This window comes from Microplitis mediator, chromosome 10 (assembly GCF_029852145.1).
Source record: "Microplitis mediator isolate UGA2020A chromosome 10, iyMicMedi2.1, whole genome shotgun sequence".
Taxonomy (NCBI): Eukaryota; Metazoa; Arthropoda; class Insecta; order Hymenoptera; family Braconidae; genus Microplitis; species Microplitis mediator.
The window spans coordinates 19,369,542-19,390,793 of NC_079978.1; the positions used below are offsets into that span (position 1 = coordinate 19,369,542).

Consider the following 21,252-nt stretch of genomic DNA (forward strand, 5'->3'; position numbering starts at 1 on the left):
TTATTATTATTATTATTATTACTATTATTATTATTATTATTATTATTATTATTATTATTATTATTATTATTATTATTATTATTATTATTATTATTATTATTATTATTATTATCGTTATTATTATTATTATTGTTGTTGTTATTATTATTTTTATTATTATTATAATTGCTTAAATTTAAATTTAAATCTGCGCGAGCGGGCACAGCTATCTCCCACCGCCGCGCGATATCCCCTCCACTTTGGAGTGGGGTCCGCTATAGTGGCAATACTACTACTATAGCTCCTTGCGGCCCTCCAAAATACATTACAATGAATGTTAATCAACAAAAGTAGTGTAATACAGATACTAGTAATACATTATACATCAATACATCATACATCAATATATCAATATATCACTCCATCATCAAATAGACAATATCATTAGTGATTTTGACCAAATCACGCATTCTCTTCGCTCAACAAGAACTCAAAACACGCTTTACGGAAAGTAGGAAAAGACGGTTGTGAAGTGCAGTATGAAGGTAATCGATTCCATATTCTAATCGCACTTACTAAAAAAGATTTGTCATACTTGGTGCTGTGGCAACCCGGTACAACAAGCAAATCATTCCGTACATCTCCCCTGCGCGGCCTATATTCACATATTTGCAAATTATCGCCAATAAGTGGCTTTTGCTGTAAATAGAGCGCTTTATAAATTAAACACGACATGAAAAAACTCCTCCTACTTCTTAGAGTTAACCAACAGAGTTCTTTGTAGTACCTTGTAACATGTTCAAATCTAGATGTTTTAAATATATATCTAACACAAGTTTAAGTTCTTTTTTTAATAAATGCAAAACATATTCTAAGATATGAAAACATTTTGGTGTTGACTAAGTTGTAACTTAGTACCGATTTACGCCAACTAAGTCTAATTTCAATCACATTGTCTTGGATTTTACTGTGTTCACTTAAAGTTTTAAGTTAAAAGAGTCGTATTGGAGTTAAAAGAAGTAATGCAGAAACAGTTATTGATGGTATATAAAATTGATGTAGTACCCTTACGGAAAAAAACTGATAAACACTTATGAACACTATCGAAAATTCATCAGTGTTGATAAGTGTTTTATTAGTGATCAGTAGTGACCATGAGTACTTTAATTAGTGAATCTTACAACACTATTGGAAGTGATTAGTGTTAATAGTGTTGTGTTAGTGTTCATTAGTCGGAGTACTAATGGATCTTGCAACACTATTGGAGGTGGTTAGTTTTGAATAATGTTCTATTAGTGTTCATTAGTACTCTGGCTAATGAATCTTGCACCATTTTTGGAAGAGATTGGTATTGAATTTCTGATCATTATTTCTTCAAAGACTGAGTCTGGTAGCACTATTGGAAGAAATCAGTGTTAAATAGCGTTTCATTAGTAATCATTAGTAGTCTGTAGTGAATCTTTCAATATTGCTGGGAATGATTAGTGCTGACCAGGTTTCACTAGTGTTCATTAGTAATCCAAATAGCCGATACTACGTTACTGTGAAATTCAAATTAACGACACTAAGATATTAGTGCGCGAAAAAGTTGAAGCATTAGTATTTCTCATTAGTGTTGATTAGTTTTTTTCCATAAGGGTGCGCATAGTAATTAATTTAATCATTTATAATTCTTTAATTAAATAACGTAATTTATAAAAAACAAACATTCAAATAATAATTTATTAAAATTTTAAAATCTAATTAAATAATTTTAGAAAAAGTAATTATTATACTCTAAAAAATAAAACTCAGTTTCGACTCACTTTTGGCGCCCATTTTTGAGTCAAAAAAGAAACAAGCATTAGGTGATTTTAAGTTGCTTAGCAAGTCGAAATCAAGTCAACTTGATGAGTTAACAAGTGTAGCCAAAATCAAGTTAATCAAGTCAAATACAAGTCCAAAAAATTATAGCAGTCAAAATCGCGTTATTTTTTTGACCCGGGTATTTAGTGTAGAAATGAGACAAATTTAAAAAATAAAAATAATTAAATTATAAAGGACGTAAATGTTTTACATTCAATACATCACCATATTTTCTACCATTTAAACATCCGTGTCCTAGTTTGTTATTACCAGATGTAACCACTGGAGGCCCCCGATGTACTATTCGAATATTCCCAATTGACTTCAAATGACACAAATTTAGCAGTATATGCGTCTATGAGAAATCAATATTGACGTATGAGTACAACTGAGATTCACGGAACCACAAAAATGAAGCTAAATAGATCGAATAATGCATGGCTCTGAAATAGAACACGAACAATAGAAGCCTAAAGTGGCAACAAAAAGTTCTCTAATGAACGATATATTTTTATTGTTCCGCGTAATGGATCTTAGACTTCGTCATTGAACTTTTAGATGGAAAATTGCAACACTTTCAACAAGTAGACTTCTGTGTGCTAATAATTCTTTTGAAAATATTGGTTCCAATGTTGGTGAGCTGTAAAATAAACAAATCATCCACTCATGAGATTTCCAATGAATTGATGATTCTATCTGACAACTTTCTAGAAGCTTCCGAAACTTCTAACGATAGTTTATAGGAGGTTTAAACTTTGTCCAGTTGCTTAATGAATGCTCCGTAGTGAAATTTTCATCCAGAATTAACGGGATTGAATCATAAATCACTAAATTGTCTACATACTCCCAAGCAAATTCGACGCGTCTAATCTACGCAAATATTATGAATAAAATCGGAACCAGGGATATCATATTGTATCGACTTTTCCCTCAGACCCTGTTTTTAATTTCAGCACGTGTCGATATATCCTTGTGATTTCCTACTCCTCCGTCATTATTATTGTTTTTACCCACAGAATAAACTCTTGCTAAACCTGTATCTTTCTCAATGCTTTTGCCAGGATAGAAAAAAAAATATATAAATAAATGTAGAGTCTAATCTTCCCGCTCCGCGATTGAAGGATGAAATTTAAAGGGGGCAAAACGAGGCTTGCAAAAACTATCCGTCAGAAATAGCAGTAAAAAAAAAAATATACAGTCGGTTATATAAAAAAATTAACCGTCGATCATTACATTTAATTAATTTTGAAAAAAAAAAAAACAATGAGGATTACAATAGTGGATATCAGAAGGGATTGACGAGATAAAACTCTGGAGATCCTAAAAAAAAAATGTTGGAAAACTTTTAAGTACACACCCCAATTGCTCATTTTGTTTTTAATCATTACTTTCATTTTACAATGTCAATTTTTTTTTTTTATTATGAATTTTTATTCAATTTATAAATTACCGATTTGATTTTTTATTTCTTATTTTCAATCTAATATTTTCTTATTAACATTTTTTTTAAATATCCCGCCTTTTTGTCTTAGATGTCGCTCTTTTTTTCAAACCTATACTGTCACGCTAATGCTGTTGGCAGTAGTTGATAGAGAGAAAAAATGGAAAAAATAATAACAGTGAAAATAAAAATGACAGCTAAATTTTTCGTGAATAATCAGTTTTACGTTTCTAATTAATTACAATTAAACTAAAAAGATATAGACTGTGATTTTCCATAGGGTTCTTGTGATAAAAAATACGAAGAAAACAAAAAAAAGTTAGGCCGATTAATTGTGTCTATCGAGAGTTATCTTGTTTGCGAAGTTTCATACGTAACAATTGACCGCAATAGTTTTTTGAGTTTAAATAATTTATTTTAAACTAATAAAATATCGAATCGACTTAATGTTGGGTTCAAATTGTTCTTTAATAAATTCTCTACACGCTAGTATACAATTTGATTTATTTTGGTGTAAATAAAAGAGTGTAGAAATATTTTAGTATAAATAAAATAGTCGGAAAAAGTAAACCGTTCATAAAGCTTCGCGTTCGAGGTGCGCAATGAAATAGAAATATTTTAACGGGAGTTTTTCATAATTTTCAGATTTGAAGTCAGTTATAGAAAAGGTTAAAAGTTTTAGCAATTAATTATTGAATAATTTACATTTAAGAAAATTTGTTTTGCTCATTACACAAGACACCTGAAAGACTACTAATGTGTGGATTTCACGTAACAATGTAAATGTTCAAATCTACATAATGAATTTCAATGAAACTTAAATTGGTGAATAATAAGTCCATCTGTATTCAATATTATAATTTATTTCAGAGCTTGCAAGAATTCAAAAGGTAAACCAAAATGAATTATTTTCATTTTCCAGTTTTCTACTAAACTCACTGAATATAAGAATTTCAAAAAAGTTATTCATGTAAAATAGCTGCAAAGATACTTCGATAACAAACAACTTAAAAATTATTAAGAACAATATATATTCTGAATGAGTTTACATTTCGTAAACACATCATTTTATCAAAAGTTGAGTTCATTTTTCAAGATGTGAATGCTGTTAAAAAAAAATCTATCGCTCATAAATAAAGTTAAAATTTGAATATAAGAGGAAGAAAACGAGCTTACAAATGGCAGAGAAGCTAGATTATATCCCTAGCCAATGACAAATGGGAATTTTTTTTGTGAACTTGTTGAATATACTTGAATACAAATTTATTTTCAATCAGTTACAGTTTGATGACCTAAAATTTACAAAAATAAACTTTTACTATTTTTTAGAAAGAGTTAATATGTTATCTTTTCAAAAAACCATCCGTAATTGACGGTCGTTAATTCATTTTTTAATGTCGCCAAAAAAAAGAAAAATTTTCCCGCTTGAAAATAATGTATAGTTCTAAAATATACTACAAAGTATAGCCATGTGTATACTTTCTATAAATGCGGCAAAATATCTCATAAATGAGTTATAACACGTGATACTTAGTTATTATAAATTTAAGATATAATTAATTGTATAGTATTACATATATGTAAAACTATACCTTAATGTATACTTTTTAATATATTCGAAATTTATAAATTAAACTATAGTTGATCGAAGATATTTATGATAGAAGTAGAAAGTATAATAATCGATATACATTGCAAATCTATCAACGAGTATATCTCAAATATATAAAAGAAGTATAAAAAAGTATACAAATTAGTACAGCTTAGGAAAACAAAAATTATATCGGCCGAAAAAAAAATTATCTTCAGAAAATTTATCTCTCTAGATGATTTCTTTTTACTCCAAAAGAACTTAGGTTTTCCTGAGAATTTTCTCCTGAGAATTCCGATATAATTAGAGTATACTCATTGTATATGATTTTTATTATATAATTCGGGTATAGTTTAACTTATACAAAATTTATATAACTCAGAGTATATTAAATTAGAAATCTTACTTATACTGATGAAGTATAATCAAGTATATCAAAACGGCAAACAATAGTAGCACGAAAATATATTGAGAATTATATATTGTAGTATAATTTTATACAGGGGATACCGGGGCACGAAGGCCCCCTTAAGCCAGTTTTTTCTTCTTGTGGCTTGACCATCAAATTTATTTATATTCCGTCTATTTCGGAAGAATCAGTCGAAAATTTGCGAAGTCGAAAAAAAATTTTTTTTTTCTGGGGCCCGAGGCTCACTCCCCAAAAAATTATAAAAAAATTTTTTTCTTATTTCCCCTTAAGTTATGACCTCTACAATGTTTTTATTATATTCTAGGTCAATATGTGATATGTAGGGAAAAATGGACCACTCAAAATAATTTTTTTGTTATAATTTTTTTTTATCGAGTGGTCTATTTTACCCCACATATCACATATTGGCCTAAAATATGATGAAAACATTATTGAGTGGTCATCACTTGTCGGAAATCAAAGGGTACTGCGCGATTTCCCAAGAGTTAGAGAACCCGGGAATCGTTGTTTTGAAATTTATTTACAAGATCTTATAAGAAGTCGATTCTTAAATTTTTATTACTTGGAAAAAAAGAATATGTCGGGATTTGAATTGAGTAGGATCCTCAGCAGCGGCCTCGAAACTTAGAAAAAGTAAATAAAACCAATAATCGCAATACTAATTACAACACTGCATAATTATTTTTCTGTCAACTTAACTTCTTGTTTCAAATTCGGTTGACAACACATTAAAAACTCGTAGAATCTTCAAGTCCATTGCTCCGTGCAATCAGAAAAGTAAAATTTCAAAATTTAGTTCGTACTGACCACCTTTAAGACTCACTTATGTTCTCAAATTATTTAACAGTGTGACCTATGACATCCTTTTTTCCTGTTTTCTAAAATAAATGCCTTAAATTTATGCATCAATTACTGGGCCGTATGACGTCAAAGATGTCCCGTGATCGAACCAAAAACTGAAGATCACAAATATCTACTCACAACTGGTTTATTTTTCCTTTAATATTAAATATACATTTTAAATTTACCCTTTAACGTCATTTTTTAAACAAAAAATATAAAATATTATTTTACGAAGAATAATTTTCATTTTCCAGAATATTTTAACATATTAAGGGAAAACAACAATTTTTAAAATTTCATATTTCTTAATTTATTTATTTTAAATGCTCGTATAATCCTGATAATTACTGCTTCCAAAAAAAATTCCCATTCGTCTCGTCTCAATCATAATGTCATTTATGTTCTTTTCACACTTAAGGTGTAAATACTTAAGTACCCATATAATAGAATCTAATGGTCATTTGCCGAAAGGTAGACAAAGTCTCAGTCATTATAGGATTAAAAACATTAAAAGTAAATAAGTGTGGATTCATTTAATGGCGCTAGACTATAATGAGGTGTCAATTTTTACCTGCGTAATTAGTCTGTCTGCCGAAATCTTTGTCCCTTATAAAGTCTCTTTTGAGTTACCATTTAAATTTTGTAAGTACTAATGACATTGAAATGACTTTTGTAAAATTCTTCTGACCAATGAACTTGCAATTAGTGTCCCCTCTTCCTTAATTTGGGCCTTTAAACGAAAAGGACTTGCTGCCTATTTAAAGTGCAGCCGACACTCTGATGTAGTTTAGTGGTCCTGTAGCTCTTGAGCATCACGATCATACTTCATCCTACTGTTGATCATTACTACAGAAGTTACTTGTTTAAATTTGAAAGCATCTGTATCAAGAAATTATTCCTGCTAAAATGAATTCCGTAAGTTTTTATTTTTTTTTTTAAATAATTTAAGTCGAATTTTGAATTTAATTTGAATCAAATAATTATTTTAAATGAAATATATTTGGTCAAATAAATTTTTAATTTCATTAAATAATTATTTTAATTTATTGTATTTAATTATTTCATTGATTATAACTTATGATTAAAAATTTTAGGAAAATCAAAGTTCCCCTGAAGCTCAGAAACTATTGAAGAATTTAAAACGAGGGGAAGCTGTTTTCAGCGGCTATTCAAACGATCGTTTTACATTTACGTGGAAAGTGACTGATGACATTTATCAGCACGTTGAAGTAACTGAAACGGATAAGCCGAATTATTATACAATGGGACGAAGTTTGTGGATCGGCACTAAAAAATTTGAAACCCCGATGCAAATAATGGTGATACATATCAACGCGATGGCTTATAACGCCGAAGAAATAATTGAATCCAAGTATTATCGCAGTGAGGTTCGTTCCGGTGGCAAAGCTGAGCAAGTATTGAGGAAACAGAAGGAAGAAAATCCCGGTAGAATTCCATTCATTGTTACAGCTTCGAAAAAATATCCTGGGAAATTTTTACTATCGTATGTGCCTCTATTTCTATGTTACCATGAATACGTTACTGTTACCCCAGAGGGGTTCGAATATCGCAACCAACTATTCAAGAAGTTTAAGACGTTGATACGTTGGTTCAAAAATCACGCCAGGAATCCGAACTCTGTCACTTATGATACTTCAGATGTCACATGTTCAACTGCTTGATTTTTATTTATTTATTTATTTATTTATTTTATATATTTGTATGTATTTATTTTCAAATTTTTTACCTTTTCTGTACAAATTAAATAATTTTTATGCCGTTTTTTTATTTTTTAATAAACAAAAATCAAACGAATGCCAATTTTTTATTTTTGTAAATATTTCCATTAAAAAGTAATTAAGACTTTAGTTTATAAGAAATTAGTTTTAGATTTTAAACTTTAGTTAATGTCCAATACGATGCGGAAATTGATAATTTAGTTTAAAGTAAGTACATTTTTAAATAAAATATATAGTTTTTAAAAAATTTCTGTCAAAAAGAAATCAAAATTGTAATTTAGTAGGCGGCAAGAGAATTTTAATTTCTTAAAATAGAGCCGCTGGTTAATTTTTCAAAATTGTGATTAAATTCTGGTCTTTAAAAATGGGAATAATTATTAAAGTTTCAGTTTTTCAAAAATTCTAGATCTAAAATATAAATTTTCGACTCAGACTGAACTTAATTTCACTGCCGTGATTAAATAATTTAAAAATAAATATAGGGGAGGAGGGGGGGGAGCATAGAGGGTACTTAAGGAAATACTAAGTTTCCGAGGACTAAAATACGTTAAATCTTTTTGTTTTTAATAATATTTAAGGTAAATAGAAAAAATTTTTAGCTGTTGTTGAAAAATAAAATTTTTATTTTTGGCGGGCGAAATGCGGTACCCTTTTAAAAAAGTTAAAAAACAAAAATTCTGAAAGTTGGTGGAATTTCATTAAATTAAATTTTTTATATGTAATATACAAAGAAAAAAATTACATTTTACATCATTGGTGGATACGTAGGCAAAAAAAAATTTTTTTTTGGGGGGCAGAGAGGCCCTCCAAAAAATTATAATTTTTTTTTTAACTTCCCGCTAAGAAAATCGACGATTTTCAAAAAATTCGGGAAGTTATTGTTTTCACCCCGATTTGCAAAAATCGAAATTTTATCAGAGGTCGACGTTTTGAGTTCCTATAGGAAGCTATTCTGACTATTTTCAGAATGATGTCTGAGTGTCTGTATGTATGTATGTACGTATGTATGTATGTATGTATGTATGTATGTGTGTGTGTGTGTGTGTGTGTGTGTGTGTGTGTGTGTGTGTGTGTGTGTGTGTGTGTGTGTGTGTGTGTGTGTGTATGTATGTGTATGTATGTGTGTGACCGGTCTATAACTTTTTAACTAATGAACCGATTTGGATGGTTAAGGTGGCAATCGAAAGAGCTTGTTGGCCATCAACTTTTCTGAAAATTTCAGATCATTTGATCGAGTAGACTCGGAAATATTAGTGAATTACGGAAAAAAATTTTTTTAGATTTTTATTGATTTCTCAGAAACGACTTGAACGATCAACTTCAAAATCTAGTCAGCTTTAGAACTTAATAAAACGCGTCTATTGCCGCCCTAGCCATCTCAATCGAATAATTCGTTCGAGAGTTATCGTGGGAGAAAGAAATGCCAAAAAACGGTTTTTTTTTTTAAACAATGGGATACAAAAGTATTTTCGAGCTCAAAGAGCTCGAAAATGTATTCACAACAACGTTTTCGAGCTCAAAAGAGCTCGAAAACAGCGGGAAGTTTTGGGGCTGGCCCGCAGGGTCAACCGATAAACAGATTTTTTTAATTCTTTTCATCATTAAGAATGTATTTCTTTCTCTTGACAACTATTTTTGGTTTTATAATACTCAAAAAAAATTTTTTTAGGTGTAATAAATCGTTTTCCCTCGATTAGCTTAATTACTAAGTATTATTGAATAAAAAAAAAACAATTCCATATTTCTTATTGGTCATTATTTTGAACCTAAAAAAAGTAATTTTTGATTTTTTAAATTACAGATTATTTTGCATTATTTATAAAATTTTATCAATTAAAAAATAAAATATATTATTTTCGAATGTTTTTAGGGGCCAAATTTGCCCCAGCTATAGAAAATGAGCCGAAAAATGGATTAATATATTGAATTTTTTTTAATTTGACAATAAAAATTTGAACAAATCGTTTTTTCAGAATTCGCGGGTGGTCCATTTTGCCCTTAGTGTCATGCGTAGGGCTGAAAATGCGCAAATATATCAGATTTATAGTAATAAGACTTATTAGTGCTTATGAGAAATGATAGTCTATATAATAAAGTATAATTCCGTAAAAAAAAAGTCATCATGTTGCTTTTATTCATCTAAAAAAAAAAATGTTAAAGTATTTTTGGTTCAATTGACCCCACTCTCCCTTATAGGTCTCAGAGCTATCTACCGTATTGTTGTCAGAACGATACAGTAGATCGTTGCAGTAACAATCAAGTAGATAACTATTGCATATTGTTACTGTAACTATACAGTATACTTCTGAGAACAATATTTTTTTCACCGTGTGTAGTCAAAATAATGTCTTATTATATGATTTAAACAAAACGATTGATTTCGATAGCTTTTGTAGGAATCGAAAGAGTTCATGCTATTCAATAATGATCATAAAATTTAATTCGATTTCTTTTCAGATAAATGCTCAGTGATCAGCTAACCGAGCAGTCGTTTAAAAAGTAATTGAAACTTTCATTGAAATAGTTCCTACGTAGTTAAAGTTAATGATTTTATTAAGAGAAAACTTATTATCATTTACTTAGTTTTCGCCCAGATCTCAATCCATCTCTCTAGATTTTAACGGTCATTAAATTTATCCGAATTTTTAACAGATTTAATGAGATGTCAAATATTTGATTAAATTTCATATTTTACATCGCAAAATTATACATTCATTACATTATGAGACAAAATTGCGCAACGAATGAAATTGTCGTTAGCTGAACTATGGCAAGTATTTGTGTAGGGGAGACCGGGGTTGGTTGTCTAACGAGGTGGCCTCAGCAGTCATTTGTGGCGATCGGTTCATCGAATCCCTCTACAGCATAAAAAAAACCGGACGATTTTCATGCAGAAACGCCGAAGTTGAAATTAAGGCTCCTTTTCAATGGCCTATAGGGTCGCTAAAACTGAGCTATCATTGAATATAACCTGTTTCGATATTCATAATCCAACATTATTTAGAGTTTAATTAATGTATCATTGTTCAAACTAATGAAGTAATTCAATCATTTCAGTGTAATACGAATTTCAATGAAAAACATTACATTGAATGAATCATGACGAGAAGTTGAATTAATTATGAATTCGTTTGAGTTGATAATGTAAATAACCCCAAAAGCTACTTTGTGTGCGAGTTGAATTCAATTTGGATATGTAGCTCAGCTGAAATCTACATTCGGTGTTTGACGGTAAAATGAGAGCAAATTTTCGTTGAGCAACCCTGGCTTTCTTATTAATAGGGGAAGGGGGGGGGGGGCAAAACGGGAAAGGCCGGCAAAATGGGATGCCCTCAAAATTTCGTCAAAATTTTTTTTTCTCGAAAAACTTTCGAAAATGGTCAAAAATGACATCTAGTATCATTTTACACTATTAACAGCTAAAAAAAACATTTTTATATTTTTTGCGAAAAGTATAAATGAAAAAAATGTACAAATTTTATCTTACTACAAATTTATTTTCATGAAGTATCACAAATTAAGAAATTTATTTCTTTAATTAACTCAAGAACAATAACAACAATAATACTAATGAAAACTCTAAAACTGTAACATTGGTAATCATCATAATTTTAACTGTTACATTGTAACTTTCATAATTTTGTAATATTTTATAACTTTAGTGCTATAATATAACATTATTAACAGTTATGTTAATTTTCTAATATTCAATATTTAATTATTTCTCTTATGAAAATAATTTCTTTGGAATGAAAATTAACTAACATTATTTTTAACATAAGTATTAAAATTTATAATAAATAACGATAACGATATATAACTGATTCATCGTTAATGAAAGATAAATCTCTAAAATTATTCACAATAATCACAGATAAATTGAGTATCGTCGTCCGAAACACGTAAATTTTATTACTTACATCAATTCAGAAAGACATTATTACATCAATTTTATTCACTTGAAAAAAAAAAAAAAAAAAAAAAATTACTTTTTTTTGGAGTATCCCAATTTGCCCGCAGAAAATAAAAATTTTTTTTCTGATAGCAGTCTAAAATTCGTTATATTTATTTCAAATAGAATCAAAATGAAGCCAATTTACGATATTTATGTCCCTAAAAACTAAATTTCTCGTTAAGTATCCCGTTTTGCCCCCCCCCCCCCTTCCTCTAATTTCAACGATTATGTTTTCATTCAATGAAATTTAAGAATCAAATCACGATTTTTAGAACTTTGAATTAAATACATTCATACTTAATATCAAAATAAAGTGTATACTTGGTATCAAAAATACTAGTCGTTATTTCAATAACGCCTGGACTTTGAGTCACGAAATTGGATCTATTAGCGGGAAATTTCAATTTATTTGAATAGATAAAATATGATTTATTTGGAACAAGAATTGTGTAAATTGTTCAATTTGTGACAACCAGGTGACATCATGATCACCATTTTTTTTTCTCAGTGTACAAATTTTTTTTTCTGCATATCATTATGTCACACGCTATCAGAACTTCCTACTTTATGGGTCTATGATATTGACGTTGGTTATGATTATGCTGTAAATATATATTGCACGACAGATCGTACGTGCTTATAAGCTTTTCCGATAATCTATGAATTAATAGGCAAGAGGTTTCTGGCACTAGAGGTTTCCGATTTGTAACTACAAGTGGATGCCATGGTGTATTACAGTGTCCAGCACCGCAGAGTCGCCATGTTCTTGCTTCACTTAACTGCTATCCGGAAATTCTCTAAGAGGGCTCTTTTACACGACTCAATACCCGTCGATATCGTAACACGAAAGAGAGGAAGATAAATGGAATGAGAGAGCAACACGTATAACCATTTACTCTTCGTCAACGTTTTTGTTCGTTATAGTGATATAGTTTTTGCTTTTTTTATTTATTATACCTTGTGTTCAAGGATCGTTATTTTTTATTTAGTTTTTTCATCATGTACTCCTTCATAAAAATAAAGGATATAAATACAATCGTGATTGTCGTGTCTTACCTTAAAAAACTTTTTAAAATTCCCGTTAAGAAAATAAGAAATTTTCAAAAAAAGGCAAATTTTTGGTTTCGGTCCATAATTTTTGGCGTGTTAATCAACGTATACTATCGTATTACCACCAAAACTATATAGATGTCGTTAGACTAGATTTATTGGCCAGAAGCATTGAGAATACGGCAACGCAGTATGGGCCTGACGGCCATACTGACATTGCGGCGTCCGCGATAACTATTGCCAATGTTACTATTCCCGCAATGGTTGAATCATCTATGCATACAATTTTATAACCTACAAAAATCTTCGATACCATACAGTATGGCGTTCGAGCCCATACTGGCATAGTGATATCCGCAAAATATTTCTTACCGTGTAACAAACCTCGAAGTTTTGAGACCCTAGGAAGCTATTCTGTATATTTTCAAGAAGATGTGCAAGTTTACGTATGTAAATATTATAACTTTCGAACTGATGGACCGATTTCGATCTTTGAAGTGGCCTTCGAAGCAACTTATTAATTCCTAGATGCTGAGAAAAATTGACTTTGATTGGTCGAAAAAGTTTTGAGCTATTCCAAAAAGAAAATTTTTTGAAGAATGTTTTTTGTAGATAACTTTTGGTTTACTCGATAGATTAATTTCAAAATCTATCCAGCTGTGAATCCCTATAAGCCGCGTCGAATGTTGCCTCAACCATCAAAATCGGATTAATCGTTCACAGGTTATCGTTGTCGAAAGAATTTCAAAAAAGTGTTTTTTTCTAATAAACTTAAAAATCACAAAATTTCGATCCTCATAAACTTTCAGCATTAAAGGCTAAAAAATTGCGTCGAATGCCTTCTCAAACATAAAAAACGGGTATCAAAAATTTAAAAAATAATAATTTACTTCATTTTTTTCGGATAACGCATATTGTAATTCGTTAAATGTTTCAAAACTCATACCAGGCCTTTGGCTTCATAGTGTTTGATGGTCACTACATAAATTATTGCTATTGGTTTCATTCAAACTTCTTCATCTTTTCTATTAATTTCTGTTCAAAAACATTGAATGTATCAAGTGTAATTGCGACCGAAACTTAGAAAAACGATTTTTATTGATTATTTTCGATTCCTCGAATTTTCGAACACTTGTAACAAATGTCACTTTTGTTGAGCTCAAATAGATCGAACAAGTTATCGACAATAATGGACGTGATTGGCCGAACTAAGTCCTACTTACTAAGTTCACCCAGGACTTAATTCGGTCAAAAACGCCTAATACTTTCAAATTCCTTGAGCTCGAAAACAGCGGGAAGTCTCGCGGCTGGCCCACAGGGTCAACCGTTTTTCATATTTAGTTCAATTGTAATTAAAAGTTATAGATGTTAGATTATTGCACTTAAAATAATGACTTACCAATTTTGACAACTGGAGGCAGCGCTGACGTGTAAATATTTGGTCGAAATAGTTGTAAAATAAAAATGGAGGCTAGCAGGCAGCCGAGGGCCCCCTTCATAGCTCATCTCGAAGACTAACCCTGGAGGTCCTCCTTCTCACAAGCACACTTTACCTAATGGATTCGCGCTATAACCGGCCCCTTAGGGCGTTAAGCGCCTCGAATTTATACAAATCTAGAAAAAAAATAAAATTTATGAAAATAATATATTAATTTCTACAGTTTTGAACCGAGCGCTATTAAACATTTCTGCACTCGGCATTAAATCAATTTATGAGGATTTCTATCATAAGATATAATGCTTTAAATTACTTATGCTGGCATTTGAGTTCAGAATAACTTATTCTCAATGAATATGAATTATGATAATTGATTGGATTTAAAGGTCTGTCAGAGTGTGACTATAAATTTAATTAAGTATATATAAATATGTATGTAGGGACGAGCCGGGCAAAATTGGAACACGGAAGAAACTATGCTTTTATTCCACCTCAAATATATGCCGGATCTTTACTTTCTTGTTCGTACTCAAGAAAATGAGACAAAGTTTCAATTGCCATTAAAAAAAATTTTTTTCGGGCAAAGTGGAGTATCCTTGAAAAACGGAAAAAACAATATGACTTTTATATTTTCAACGACACTTGAGCGTTCTTGTCCTTACCCAAGAAAAAATAGTTTAGACCTGCAGAGATCGTAATTAAAAAATGCAACTCGTCAATTTTTAAAAATCCAAAATTTTGGTTTTGAGAATCTAAGATCTATATGGAATGGAGTCTAACTTTTGCACTTCTTAACTTTAAATCCTCTCCCCCCCCCCCCCCCCCCATTGCTCATTAAAAAAAGAAGTGTTTGTCTACTGCTTTGTATTCTATAACTAATGCTAAGAATTTTAAGCCTTTCGTTTTTAAAATGAAAGAGATTCCATTGTAGATCTATTAGTAGGGGAAGGGGGGGGGGGGGGTAAAATGGGCTGCCTAGACTTTGAAAACCTAAGAATATTTTTTAGCCAAACGGGTTCCTAAATTTTTTTTAACAGAAATGATTGAAGAATTATGATAAGGGGCAAACTAGGTCACGAGCTCAACAGCATTACTAACTATAATTTTTTTCAAAAAAAATTAATTCTATATAAATGAAAATAATAAAAATATAAGTAATCAAGTAATGAAATTATTAGTTGTTACAACGAGTGATTAAAATATAATAAAGTAAGTTTTCAAATTATTAGTTTCTGTAACAAGTTGTTTGATCTTGCGCAGTTTATTTGAAACATTATATGTTTTGGCGCGAAAATTCAATTTTTTCAAATTCATCGAATAGTAATTCAACAGAAAACTTTGAATTAAGTTATTTTAAGGTCCAAATCTTCACTATCAATTCTTTTTTATACTAAATACATAGCAAAAAGTTTCAAAACAACAAGCGAGAAACGTACACTGAGTTTTGTTGGGGGCCCGTTTTACCCAAATTTTCAGGATTTCTTAATTTTGATCGACAGAGAAAATTAACATCAAAAACTCAGCAGAAGGAAAAAAAAAGTGAAACAGCAGAAAAACTCACAGTATAAAAATTTTTTAAAGGGGCCCATTTTGCTCCACATTTTTTAATTTTTTATTTTTAATGGACAGAACAAATTTAGGCCAAATACTTGGCATGGGAGTAAAAAAAAGTAAAACAAGTAAAAAAAATGCGGATTTGAAAATTTTTTTCTTTAAGGGCCCATTTACCCCCCCCCCCCCCGCCCTTTCCCCTATCAATGTATATATAAATCTCGCTACATGTAAATTAATATTTTTCGAACAGATGTATAAATTCAAGTATGAAATATGAGTTGTAGTAAAATTTAAGCCTTAGTGTCGAAAAAAGTAATTCCTACATAAAAATCTGCATGAATAAATTTCTTTCTCACTACAAAATAATTCTCAAAGTCCTAAATTACCAATTGAACCCATTGAAAAAAAAAAAATTAATTTTACCATAATGATTTGATTCCCCAGTTTCTCGAGGCTCATTATCTATATATATACTTTGAATAGAAATTGAATAAATATGAAAGCGAGTGAAGTTTTATTGGAAAACTTGATTTTAATCTCACGATGAAAATCAATAAAGTCTTTAGTTTATTGCACTGGTAGTGAGTTTTATTAAAAACGGGAATATTTGTAGCTTTTCACCTGCAGACTGTGGTTTACTCGTATAATATTTATAGTGTTTTCATAGCACAAAAGCCGAGTTTTATGATGAAGTTTATTGCCGTTTAATACCTATGTTTCTAGAAAGTGAGAATTTTCCGTGAATCTTCTTTTTATCATTCAAATTAAATAGTAAAAAAAAAAAGAAAAAATGTTCTTATCAAAGACTATATTAAGCGTGAAACAAATTGTTCCTGTATTCGTAGAACTTCTTTAAGCAAAATAATCTTACGAATGTCATTAATTCTTTTCTCTTCTGGTATATAGTTCATAATTTCATAATAAGTGTTCATTATTTAAGACTGTTTATGTGATTAATATCCGCGTAATAGCAAGTGCTTCATATTAACGATTCAGATTCTTGACAATTTTTCACTCTTACGATTAAACCCAATTTCTTCCGCTGGCCTTAATTACTTTACTTAAATCATGTTACTTTACTCGCAATCTCTTCTAATCTAATTATCTCAAATTTGTTAGCATGAGATTAAAAATCTTTTTGTTCCTAAAATGTTCGAGGAATTGTCATTTTTCATAATTGATCATCTTTTCTTCGCATTATCTTCGTGTAATTATCATTACTATGAAAAATTTCACAGATTATTTACATGGTTCAAAATTAATGTTATCATTATTCAAATATTTAACTTTATATCACGCAGAGAATCTCACTCTCTAAAACTAAATAAGTGAAAATTTCACTAATTGAAATAGTGATCTTAAAATTCACTACAAAATTAGTGATTTTGAATTAGATTCACTAATTCATTAGTGATTCCCCGGATTCTACAATGATTACTAGTGGCGCCTCGCTTAAGGACTTTTTATTCTATCGTTGAATTATCAAATTCAGGGCAAAATTAATTACGATAATTTTTAAATACAACTGAACAGTATTAATCCAAGTAAGTTAATTAAATAAAACCTAATTTAGTTGCTAAATAATACATCTTGTTATTTTTTAATAGCTTTATATTTTTACTCCAACTTTTTTTACCGAACCTGAATCAAAACCATCATTGACAATAGATTCAGGTTATGAGTTATAATTATGATATAAATATTTACCGTATGAAAGTAATTTTAATTGTTAATTTAGTCGATCAAGTTGCTAAAAAAATTTTATAATCAATTACAAATAATAATCATAATAATAATAATATTTTGATGCAATATTATTAGCAACGATACAATATTTTTCCAAAGAAATCCTCGTCAACAAGTGAATTAGTACATTTTTGACTAATTCAATCAGTGAAATTTTTACTAATTCTATATGTTGTTTTTTTTACTAATTCAAAAAGTGAATAATTACTAATTCATAGTCGTATACTTTGGACAATTTAGATTAGTGAATATTCACAAGTAATTAGTGATTTTTCGCTAATTTAGTTTTAGAGAACAGGGAAAAATTATCAAAAATTTCAAGGTAGCAGTCGGATTATTTGATTTCCAAAAATAAATCAGTGGCCACAAGTGGTACTTTTGCCTTATTTGAAGAATTTCTACATTATCGGTAATTTAGACTATAATTCCTTACTGTCCTGACAACGTATTAAAGGATAATTTCGTCCCAATATTAAGTCGATTGATTGTTCCATTAATTAACTATAAATTATTTTAATCCCACTGTCTTAAAATGAACCAGTGAAATTCCACTGGTTGAACCAGTGAATTTCACTGGTTGAATCAGTGAACGTCGCGGTCACTGGTTTCAACCAGTGAACTAAAAATATGTAAGCGCGCGGGTACAGCAGCATTCTGTACATGAGTATATATTTAAGTGTTTTATTATGTCAATAAATAAGTAATATTTATTGATTATCTTCATGTAATATTTTAACTAACTTTTATATAACAATAATAATTATATGACACAATTTTTACAGAGTTTAAAAATAAATAACTTTGGAGTAATTTCAATAGCTTGGAGCTAACCTCAAAAATGAATGACATAATTTTAAAATTAAACAATATAAAAAGCCCATTGAAAATAGAAACAAATTAAATTTTTATAAATCCTAATAAATTTTATTTATTTTATTACAAAATATTTTTTAATTAAATATAATTTTTATTAAGACTCTTTTAGTTCACTTTGTTTTTAAATAAACGTTTATAATAAAATAAAATTAATCTAACCTATTGTGTTTATATTCATGTAGTACACCGGCGTATCACTGGTTGAACCAGTGACCGCTCGATTTCACTGGTGAATCAGTGGATTTTACTGGAGAATCAGTGAAATTTCACTGGTTCATTTTAAGAGAGCAGAGACACGAGTTGTCGAATGTCGTGTATGAAACTTTGTAACCACGATAACTCTCGATAGACGCAATTGATCGGCCCAATATTTTTTTATTATCTTTGTATTTACTATCACAAGAACCCTATGGAAAATCACTATCTACATCCTTTTAGTTTAATTGTAATTAATTAAAAACGTGAAACTGATTAATCACGAAAAATTTACCCGCCATTTTTATTTTTACTGATATTATTTTTTTTCATTCTTTCTCTACATCATCTACTGGCGGCAGCACTAGCGTAACAATATAGGTTAGAAAAAAGAGAGACATCTAGACAATACGGCGGGATATTTGAAAAAAATTTTAATAAAAAAATATTGAACTGAAAGTAAGAAATAAAAATATCAAATTGATAATTTAAATTTATATCACATAGGGTAGAGGTACCATTTTTGACCACTTTAGGGCCAGTTTTGGACACTTAAAAAATTCAAATAAAATAATCTGTAAAAGATCCAATAACATAAACAATTTTTTAAATATGTCTAAAGATACTTCTATCCTACTATTAAAATGAAAATTTTATTTTCCACTTTTTCATTAATAAACATAAGGGATTAAATTTCCAAAAATGGAGCAGTGGCCACAAATGGTACCTCTACCCTTTATTAGTTAAGTAATTAAATTAAAAAAGTTGGTTATTAATATCTGTGATTCAGATATGATTACAAATGTAAGCCGTTTCGATATACCATAAATTTGATATATTTGTGAATTCCTGATAAAATTGAATTTAAATCGAATGACAATACCGGATCGATTGTGTACAGAATTGAATTTCAACCTCATAACTATGTTAGTAGTCAGTTCCTGTAGTGAGTAAAAAATAAAAAAAATAACAAAGTAAAAAAGGTGCTTTATTCTAGTTCCGATAAAGAATTCAATTTTCGCGAATAAAAAAAAAAAAAAAAAAAAAAAAAACTGTGTTCGTTAAGAGTAAAAAATTGGCTAGATCAATGAAGTATATTTAAAGTGCGGTTTTCTATCTCTTGCTACTTGGGCTTCGTTCAGCAATCGCTTTTATCTATATACCTTAATCGGTTTAACCTTTCATAGGAATCTCGTTAAACTAATGTAAATTGTAGATGTCGGGCCAATCGAATTTACTTTCGACAAAAATCAACTGAAATAAAGCTATAATGTTATCGAATAATATCTACAGTTTAATATTATTTAAAAATTACCCCATTCATAAATAACACAAAAAGTTGTACTGTAGAAAAAAAAAAAATAAATAAATGGAGTGTAAGAAATAAATAGTACGGGGATTTTGTACGGATTGTTTTGGCTTCTAATCGACTACTGCTCTACTCACTTAACTTTTAGCTACTCAGTCACGTGTCATTTTTTTTTAGCAGTAATTTTAATTATTTTTATGTCACGAATTCAATAGAATTAATTTCTGGATCAAATTATAATTTATTACTTAAAAAAAAAATTTACTATCGTTAAGTTATAATTTTAGTAAATAAGTATGACATAATTTGATGCACTACTTTTTCGATGACGATGTGACATTGAGTATAGATATGAGGTCACTGAACTAATTATAAATAATTATGATATATATATATAAAATATAAATAGGAAAAAAATGAAATTTTTCAAATATATAATAAACACATAAAATATGAAAGAAAACTTACCAAAACGGAGCGACACATGAGGAACACACCGTGACAGCGGTCGGCGCGCGACTGCTCTTCTTCGTTCCCTCGCGTTGGGCGCAACCCCGACAAATCGTACGCTGGGCGGATCTTTCTAAAGACAGATTTTCCAGTTACACGTGCTGGAGTCATTATTGCGCAGGTTGTCCACGTGGGTTTTGAATTTCCCGGTAGAAATTTTTATCCTTTAGCTAAAACACTGTTTTTTTTTTTAAACCATTTATACAAGACGTAAAAAAATTTTATATTCGTATTGTTTGTAAAAACTGTATTTTGTTTTCTTGTTAATAAAAATTTGAAATTTGAGTCAAAATCAATTATATATTTAGATGTTATATTTTTTATGCGGTAATTATATAATTAACGGACAGATATATTTTTATAGCAATAAATTATTATGAAAAATAAATAATTATACTGAGAGTAGAAAACATCAGACAATTATGTAATTTTTCTAAATAAAGTTGTAAGTAAAATACAATTTTTGGAAGAGACACATAAATAGTATTTGTTATTATTCCTGTTTAAAAATTCTAATCAGATTTAATCGGAAAGTTCCAAATGAAACCGGAGGAAAGTTGATCGGAAATCAGAAAGTTAATCGGAAAAAAATATTATGGTTTTCGTAGTGAATCTGATTAAAAATTTCGATCGGATTCAATCGGAGTTTTAATCAGGGATCTTATCATTAATTATTTATCATTAAGTCTGAGATTGAGAGTAATTTTCGTCCCTTAACAGACAAAGTTCTTTGATACTTTGTAGATTACTT

At 29.6% G+C, this 21,252-nt stretch overlaps 1 protein-coding gene across 7 annotated transcripts in view; it reads right to left on the minus strand.

Moving 5' to 3' along the window:
- The window catches only part of LOC130676748 (glutamate receptor ionotropic, kainate 2-like), a 277,423-nt gene extending 256,810 nt beyond the window's left edge, over positions 1-20,613 (minus strand). For all 7 annotated transcript variants that reach the window (XM_057483233.1, XM_057483230.1, XM_057483228.1 and 4 more), the window contains exons 1-2: positions 20,460-20,613; positions 14,273-14,487 (exon numbers count right to left, since the gene is read on the minus strand). In XM_057483233.1, coding sequence (XP_057339216.1) covers positions 14,273-14,372 — 100 coding nt within the window. In that variant the 5' untranslated portion in view covers positions 14,373-14,487; positions 20,460-20,613. The remainder of the gene's footprint in view (positions 1-14,272; positions 14,488-20,459) is intronic.
- Positions 20,614-21,252: the final 639 nt, after the last annotated feature.